At 30.6% G+C, this 9956-nt stretch overlaps 1 protein-coding gene across 1 annotated transcript; it reads left to right on the forward strand.

Annotated features, from left to right (window-relative positions):
* The first annotated feature begins 7573 nt into the window (after window positions 1–7573).
* On the forward strand, window positions 7574–8491 carry LOC118056039 (uncharacterized). The gene is made up of 2 exons (XM_073408895.1): window positions 7574–8032; window positions 8327–8491. Exons 1-2 carry the CDS (start codon window positions 7574–7576, stop codon window positions 8489–8491), a joined length of 624 nt encoding a protein of 207 aa, XP_073264996.1.
* Window positions 8492–9956: the final 1465 nt, after the last annotated feature.

The following is a 9956-nucleotide window of genomic DNA, read 5'->3' on the forward strand; positions in this document are numbered from 1 at the left end:
ATTATTATTACTATTTTCATTAACAATGATATTAATTTTTTAAAATTAGATTTATCACCAATATATATGGTTTATATTCATGTTTTTTTTTTCATGTTTATATTCTGTAGGAATTTGAGCAAAACAAGGAATGCTTTAAATTCAATTAGCTACTTGATAACATTGACCTAACTTTATATTTAAATATTTTTTGTTAAAATATTTTACTTTCATGATATTTTGTTTAAGTTGAATTACTTTAAGTTAAATATCTATTTAATCTTGACTATTTAGAAATATTTTAAATTTTGAAATTATATTTATTTGGCATTGTGTTTGTATTGCATAATTTATAATTAATTTATCTTGAATTTGAATTATGTTTATTGAATATATATAAAAACAGTACAACCCCGAAACGGCACGCCGAAACACTCTGAAACTGAAACATTCCATTCCAATTGAAAAAACAAAACACCTACTGAAACGGAATTGACAACCTTGCTTTCAACCACCGAATCAATTTCCACAAAGTATGCTTATAATTTTAATTTTTCAGCTCATAATTCTTTACATGATTGATAAATGGTCCATAATTGTCAAGCCAGTTATCCCTCCAAAACTTAACACATAAACTATCACTTACACTCCAACATACTTCCTAGTAACTTGATTCCAGAAAACACTTATTGTCTTCCATAAACTTGAATATTTCTGCTTAGCATTAACCTAAAGAACTCCCTCATTAGATTTGATATGTTTTCCCCTCAATACTTTCACCCAAAGACTATAACTCTCATACATTACCCCCTAAGCTAGCTTTATCATAAAAGACATTCATTTTATGCATATTTTTTTAACCCTAACCCACCTTTAATTTTAGGTTTGCATACAATCTTCTAGTTCACAAAGTACACTTTACCTTTACCTGCTTTTGATCCCTAAATACATTTCCTACATATCTTTTCTATATCATAGAAAATTCCTTTTGGTAATACTATTGATTGCTTTGTATAGAGAGGAATAATTGCTAGAACATACCTACAAAGAGTAATATTTTTTACTAGAGAGAGACAATTTGCTTTCCAACCAGCTAGCTTCTTCTGCACCTTTTTAATCAAGTAGCAGTATGTCTCCTTAGTGATTCGTTGGTGAATAATAGGTACCCCCAAGTACTTCCTCATATTGTCAATTCTATGGAAGCCACTATTTCAGGTTATATTTATAACAGTTGTTGCTGACACATTCTTTGAGAAGTAAACCTTTGTCTTACTATTGTTTACCTTTTGGCCTGAAGCTTTACAGAAAGTGTTAAGGTAAGCCATTATATTCTCCATTTGTTCCTCACTTGCTTAAGCAAACAACAACATGTCATCTGCAAAACACATGTGAGAAATATCAATCTCATTTCTATTAATTACGAAAGGTTTCTAAGAGTGATCTGCAACCTCCTTTCAAATTAATTAGGATAATTTATCCAAGTAGAGCATAAAAATATATGGAGACAATGGGTCTTCTTGTCTAATTCCCTTGAAAAGTTTGAAACTATATGAAGAACATCCATTCCACAGAATACTCAAAGTAGATGACTCAATACAAGCCATTATTAGGTCCACTATCCTTCTAGGTAATCTTGTTTCCAAGATAAGTTTCTTTTATAAAGTCTTCATAAGCCTTCTTAAGGTCCACCTTTATAGTCATCAAGCCTACCCTTCATCTTTCTCATAGAATGCATTATTTTATGGGCAATAATTTATATTATCAGTAATCTGTCACCTAGGGATAAAACTGCTTTGATAAACATCAATTATCTGAGACAATAGAGACTTCAGTTTATTAACCAAAATCTTACTCATAATTTTAAAGGTTACATTGCACAGTCCAATTGGACAAAACTAATGCATGTATTCAGGGGACTGTACCTTTGGTATTAATACCAATTAAGATTGATTCATCACTGCCACTTCAGTTCTTCCTAAAGAAATATCTTTAATGAAATTGCACATTGTTAACCCCCACCATTCTTTATTGATCATGATAAAGGAATGGTTGATAACCATATGGTCGTAGAGACTTGTAAGGCTTCATGTCAAATATGGCCTTCTTGATTTCTTCATTAGAGACTGAAATAGATAACATCTTAAGTTGGTCCTGCAAAATCTCAGGAAACTTCTTATACAACATCCTTCTTTGCTCACCCCCTCCTCTTTACTAAATAGCCTTTTATCCCATCACCATATTCCTCAAACTATCATCCTCTCACACCCACATATTATCCTCATCCTTCAGTGCTTTAATTCTGTTTTTATATCTCCTAATCATCATCTTTATATGAAAATATTTAGTATTGCAATCCCCATAGGATATCCATTGGTATTTAAATTTTTAATACCAATGAATTTTCTTTTGTCTAAGAATGCTATAATACTCCCTTACCAATTTATTCTCTAAATTCTAAAGAACTCTATTATTTCTCCCCATTATAGCTTTCTAAATCCTATCAAACTTGTTCAACACCCTCCTCTTACATATGAAAATGTTGCCAAACACCAAATTACTCCAATCCTTTAACTGCTTAGTCATTTCATCTAGAGCTGGAACAAACCTCGTATCAGTCTGTCACTTACTCTGAATAAAATCCTAAACTCCTCATGTTTCACCTACGCAGTTTCAAACATAAAAGGACTACTCTGCCTTTGAACACTTTGACCATCACCACCAACACTATTAATATTGGATGATGATCCGATTTAAATCTAAGCAGAACCTTAATAAATACATCTTGAAACTTTAAACGTCATTACATATTCCCAAAACCCTTATTCTTAAACACCTTACCAAAACCACTCATTTCTTGACCTCTTTAAGTAAATTTTGACCTACAACACCCAAATCAATCAAATCACACGCTTGCATCCATCTCTCAAACCTAAAACAATACCTAACATCAATAAGGACCCTTTGTACCTTCGCTTCAATAGATAAAATTTAATTATAGTCCCCTAATAACAACCAGGGCATATAAAACCCACTAGCTATCTGTTTAATTTCCTCAAAATATTCTTTTTTCAAAACCTCATTTGAATTAACATAAACATCTATAAAAACCCAACCATCCCTTTCCTCTCATCCACAACAACATAAATAAGATTTCAAGAAGACTTCATAATATCTAGCTCCACTTTATTTTTATTCCACAACAACCAAATCCCTCTTGATCCCCCCTAAGCTTATACCCTAAAACTTACATTAAACCCTAGTTTCTCTGCTAATTTATCAAATACTACCCCCACTCACTCACTTTAGGCTCAATTATTTTCATTACATCAACCTTATAACTTCTCCTTAAATCATTAACAATTGAACAAAACCTATCTTTTCATGCCCCTTTACAATTCCAATATAGAAAATTCATAATAATAAATTGTAGAAGAATTACTAGAATCATCATACTCATTTATTTTGGAATTGGTATAGAGGTTCCCATTCGCTTATCCTCCTTTATTGTCACCCTCGCACCCTGCACTGCTTCAACATCATCTTTAATTAAATTATCTTTTGCAACCTTTATTCCTACCTAATAACTTGATTCAGGAGGTCTTAGTTCTTGAAACACTTCACTCCTTTGGATTTGAATAGACCTCTCTCTTATAAACATCTCATCAACCATCGATAAAGATATGATAATTGCATATCAATCTTCATCATTAACAATAACCTATTTATTTTTATGTTGTTGATGAAATTTCCTATTACTTTTGTTATCCCTAGTATTATTTAATAAGAAGAGAATATCACTACCCAAACCCACCTCATTAATCCTTAGGCTAGCCTCTTTCTTCTTAATAACCCCCTTTGACCCATGTAGCATAACCATTTCATTACCTAATTAACTACCCGAGCCTCTTTTAGGCCCATTTCTATTATTGAAGTCACCTCCTTATTTGTATCTTTTCTTACAATCACCTCATTTGAATATTTTCTTTTATTATTATTATCAATAATAAATATATCTTCTTCATTTTTTCCTACGCCTGGCTCCTTCAATACATTAAATCCTATAATTTTAGAATTTCTTTACTCATCAAACTCGTTTTGCAAATAGTCCAATTATTTATGGGATTTTTATTAAGGTCATTATTACTTGTCATGACTAGTGCTTTACTAACATTGCTTCGTCATCTCCATATAGCCACCATCCATTGCCCAAATTATTCTTCCACCTCTAGTCTAGTAACTCAACCACCTTCTTGCTTCATACCCTATATCATATCATCATCATCTTTGCTCTCATTCTCAATGATTGTCTCCTCCCTACTCTCCTAATGATTTTGACGTGTATAGGGGCATGTTTCTTTATTATGATCATATTAGCCACATGAAAACAAATTAAAAGAAGCTCTTCATATATAATGTCTAATTTTTCTACGCAATTTGAATTTAGCTAACAATGGCCTCATCAGACCCACCTCTACACAAATTCTAGTATAATTACCCCTCGTGCTAAAACATGTAGTACAATCCACTTTTAAAATCTTCCTTATATGATCACCAATTCTCCATAATACAAAATTATTATTGTATTCCATGATTAAGGCCCTATTTTTTTTTTTTTTGCGTTACAAAAGTGTTTTTGAAAAAAATTAATTTTTATTTTATTTTTTTTCTTTACTTCAAATTAATTTTTTTTGGTGTTTTCAGATCATTTTGATGTGTTGATATCATAAATATTTTTTTTTTAAATAAAAAAAATATTATTTTGATGGATTTTCGAGTGAAAAACATTTTGAAAAACAATCGAAACCACATTTCCAAATACGCTCTAAATTCGGCAATCTGACCCATCTACAATCTTTTCAATAATCACTCTATATGGATCAAAGTTTGAATGCAATGTTTGTACTATCAAATAATGATAAGAGACCATGCAGAGTCCTCCAAAAAGCACATATTCCTTACCTTTGAGAATTTAGCCAAAAAAAATTTGTTTCCCAGATCTACTAAGCTATAACTCCTTGGATCCTCAACATCGTTCTAAGCCTTTTCATGAGATACGTGTGTCCCACTTTATGTCCCATGATCTTGATGATCGAAGTCTGTTTCCAAGGTTCCCTTGTTCATCTCTTTTCCTCTGCAGACAATTTGAATATCGGCCGGCAGTCATCTTCATCCCCATCCTTTGATTTGTATTCATCCATATATGCCCCTCCCTTCCTTTAGATTATCCAAATAAGGTGACCCATTAAATAATATTTATAGCTAAACCCACTCCTTCTCTCCCCATCAGCTCCTTTGTATGAAGTGTCTTCCATTCGTTGCTTTCCCATATCCACTTTGATTTTCTTATTGGAACGTGCCAATAAATCTGCCTCTTCAAAATTTGGCTCTGTTGCTGTCTCGCTAGAGAGCATCTCACTAAGTTACTTTGTATTGAAATTGAAGGGTTTTGTTTAATATGTTTGATTTTTACTATATTGTAAGCCAAGTCAACTCTAGCAGCTTAAGAATGAATATTTCATTAATTCTCTTATAATTAGTACCAATGAACTGTCATAAGAATCAGAGAAATAAGTTCCTGGTCTCCCCTTTTAAGTTTTATAAAGGAGATTTATGCTTTATATTTTAGTATCCAGAAAGGCTGGTTTCTAATTTAGTTGCTTTGCCTTCAAATATGGTAGAATTAACATGGGAAACACAGAAGATTACCCTTCTTTTGTCACCTTCATCTTCCTGTTCTCTTCATTACCACAGGCTACGAGCAAGGGCGGAGGTACTTACAGGGCTGAGGAGGGCTGTAGCCCAGGTAGGAAAAAAAAAATCCACAGTTACTAAAGAAGCATATTTTCAAGAACAAAAGCTAGGAAATAAAATATCCATCAAGTTTGGTTTTAACATACCAAAACGCAAATGGAGTTTTATAATTTTTTTTTTCCGACCACTAAATTATTTTTAACAAAAATTTCAATTATCTTGCATAGTAAACTTAAAAAAAAAAAACAACTTAATTTTTGAGTTTTTTCCCACACTTTAAAAAACAAATTAAATTAAATGTTGAAGGATAAAACTGGAATAAAAAAACATGAACTTAAAAAAATAAACTCAGACAAATCACCTAAACTTAAGTTAATATCCTAAATTCTCAACTCGTTAAATTCTAAAATCAGGCTCAACCAAGAAGCCCAGATCATGTTAAAGTAAGAAATAATATATATATATCAATTTTAAAACTTGCTGAGGTTTAAAAACATAACAATAAAAAAATGGAGGATAAAATCGCAAAAAAAAAAAAATCAAATAAAATAAATAGTAATAAAAAAAATGAAAATCAAATCTAATAAATTTAAAAATTACAAGGATATGAAATTGAAAAAAAATTTCAATTCTATAAAATAATTCAAATAAAAAAAATATAAATTATACTTAGCTCTACTTTAGAACTTAAGGACAACTTTAAATCATTTAAAGCTGATGCTATTTCCAAGCTTGCTGAGAAATTTTATCCTGAAGATTTCAATGAATAAGAAATATATTATTTAAGATTTTAGTTAGAGCATTATCAGATTGATGTGATTCATCATAAGAGCTTTCAAAATATGTCTACTAAAAGTGATCATTTCCGATTCGGTTCGGTTTTTATAAAAAAAAGTAACCAAACCAAAAAAATCTTTTTTTGAAAAAAACCTAAACTGAACCGAAACTTGTTCCAATCGAACAATTTGGGTTTGGTTTAGTTTTTTAAAATAAAAACCGGTTCAAATTGGTAGGCTCGATTTTTCCGGTTTGGCTTAGTTTTTTCGGTTTTAAGCTTATAAAACCAAAACCGAACTAGTCAATTTTTTCAAAATTTTAATTAGTTTAATTAGTTTTTTTATGGTTCGGTTTTTTCAGTTATTTTTTTTATTTTCTCGATTTAATCGATTTTTTAGATTTTTTGCTTACCCCTAATGTCTATCATTTCTGAATTATGTTGAGGATTAGCTGAAACAAATAAATCACAGCGCTATCATTTGATTAACAAGTTGATTCATTTTATTTTGACTTTGCCTACACTGCCACAAAATAGAGGATATTTTTAGCTATAAAACATGTTAAAATTGTGCTTCGCAATAAAATAAAAGAATAGTTCTTAACGTATTCTATAATGATTTACTTTGAACAAGAGCATGTTAAAGATATTGATTCGGATTCGATCATAGATGAATTTTATTCTACAAAACATCGAAGGATGCAACTTTGATATTGTATTTTTAAAAAAAAAATTATATACTTTAAATTTTATTTTATTTATATTTTGTATTATGTATTTAGATTGAAACTTTATTATTAATTTGATAAATTTATATATACAAGTTAATAATTGATCTTAAAAAATAATTTATGTATATTTATATTATAGCCCAGGATAGAAAAAATTCATAACTCCGCCCTTGGCTACGAGGTTTGTGAAACCACGTTAAACATTCCAATTTCTTACATCATCGGCAAGGAAGGGTACATTCCACTCTCGAACACCCCACCCTACCTCCAAGTTCCAACCCGATAGACATAATAAGCCATACGAAAACAACGGAAAAATATCTTCAAGTTATCATCAATGAGGAGCATAGGAACTTGTTACAGCGAGCATGCCATCAAAGTATCTGATTCGTATTGCTCAGGCCCTTCAAACCATGCCTACCTCTCCCCAAACTTTACCCCTTCGATCCAAAATACAGTTTCCTGTATATACAAAGTGAAACTCTCCACTCAAAAGCACCTCTTGATCACCCTCACTTGGTGGAACAAATTGATATTCGAAGGCCTTAACATAAATATTGATGACAGCATTTCCTCTTCTTCAAGAAACAGTGCTGGTTCCGTCCACCAGCTTCAAGAAATTATAGGCACCAGCACATTTCAATCTTGTAATTCAAAGATTGAAATCTTTTGGGGTCTTTCTGCTGCTTGTTTAGATGCAGGACCTGAGCCCATCAGAGGGTTTTACGTTGTTGTTTTGGCGGACTCAGAATTTGGTCTGGTCGAGATATTGATAATGAAGAAATCAGCACAAAATGTTTGAAGAAAAAATTGGCACCATTGAGACAGACCCTCATTGGCTTCTCGAAGTGAGCATTCTTCAGGTAAGACTACGTATTCAACCAAGGCACAATTCAGTGATACAGGGACAACTCAAGACATTTTGATCATGTGTAGTGGAGATCAAGAAGATGGATCGAACTTGTATTGTCTGCGTGGATTGATGACAAGAAGACTTTTCAAGTGAAGAGATTAAGGGTGGAATTTTAGAGGGAATCAGATAATTTTTTTGGATGGTTTAATGGTGGATATGATGTGGGATTTGCATCAGTGGTTCTTTAAGGAACAATCTGGGTGTGCTGTTTTTGTGTATAGGACTAGAAGTGGCTTGGATAGCAGGTTATGGCTGGAGGAGGACGATAAGAATTTGGAGCAGAAGAGCCGAGACAGACCCGAGTTCTCCTTGTTGATTTCTGCCAGTAAGAACCCTGGGTGATTCTTTGAATTTCTCTTTGTTTTTCTTTCATTTTTTAATTTATTGGAAATTTCAGCAAACTTTCAATCACATGGAGACAGTCATTACAGTATTATGATTGAGTACCTGCATCTATCTGGATTTGTAAGATTATAGGATGCACAATTACATAATAATAATCTGTCTTTAAAAAAAAAAGATTTTTTTTTTAAATGTTAGTATCCGAGCCAGCTTACATATATCATAATTAATCTTACAAACCCTAAAGTTTACGACTATATAAACTTTCAATGGCTCTAGGATTTGTAAAACTCAAACTAATAACCTCTCGGAAACAAATCTAAAACTTAATTAGCTGAGCTATACTTAGCAAATTAGATAAAAAAAAAAAATTCTATGTTGTAATTTTTTTTCCGACATGGTAACATGTCGTTGATTGCTATTTGGATCCATTATATGGATGACAAAGGCATTTATAAAAATTTATACTCAAAATTGAATAATAATAATAATAATAATAATGATAATTTTCTTAACATCTGGTTAAGTGCTGTCACATAAACAAATGAAAAAATAAGAGAGAATTTTAACTGAAAATATATATTTTCACTCTAGAATTTAAATCATTAAAATTATCTATAGTATTTTTCAATAATCATGAAATTAAATAAAATAAATTTAAAAATAACTTCACGCTAGAAAGAAAACTAGCATTGTATTACGGCTATGTTTCTTTCCCGGAAAGTGGTTTCCCGAAAAGTTGGTCAACGAAAAACACTTTTTAGTTAAAGAAAAATTTGGCTTGATTTTCAGGAAAGTGTTTTCCTGGAAAATTTGGGCGGAAAACACTTTCCGAAAATTATGAAAAATTTAGAAATGTCATATTATTTGTTGATTATATCAAATTTGGTCCTTAAACTTTTGATTGCTATATATATTTTGTTTTGAATATTTATTTTTCAATTTCATCTCTTCAAAATTAATTTTTATATTAACTTTGGTCCTCATTTTTATAATTGTTATTTACTTTTCCCTTATTATTTTTTTATTAAATTTTTTTATCTATCAAATTTGGTCCTCATTCTTTTGAATGTTACTTATTTTATTTAAAATAATTTATGAAATGTTAATTATTATTACTTTAATTTCTCCATCTTTTTTTTTTTATTTTTCATATTTGATCTCTATTATTTTGATTATTATTTATTTTATTTGAGATAATTTATGAAATTATATATTTTTTTCAATTTTATTATCATTCAACTTTTTAATTTGTAAAATTTGTTCCTCATTATTTTAATAAACTTGAGAAAAATAAAATATTAATAAGTTATTTTCTAGCTAATTTTCCATGATACAACCAAACACTGGAAAGTGTTTTTCAACTTATTTTTCATTGCACTACCAAATATCAGAAAATAATTCACTCCCGGAATTCACTTTCTCAAAATTCACTTTCCAAAAGGAAACTACTTTCCAGTAAACA

Source organism: Populus alba, chromosome 4 (assembly GCF_005239225.2).
Source record: "Populus alba chromosome 4, ASM523922v2, whole genome shotgun sequence".
In the NCBI taxonomy this organism is placed as follows: Eukaryota; Viridiplantae; Streptophyta; class Magnoliopsida; order Malpighiales; family Salicaceae; genus Populus; species Populus alba.

Bases quoted from the DNA above. Each gene is read 5' to 3' on its own strand.
- LOC118056039 (XM_073408895.1), top strand. From the start codon at position 7,574: ATGAGGAGCATAGGAACTTGTTACAGCGAGCATGCCATCAAAGTATCT. The intron at 8,033-8,326 runs GTTTGAAGAAAA...GATTTGCATCAG, and splicing joins TGAAGAAATCAGCACAAAAT to TGGTTCTTTAAGGAACAATC.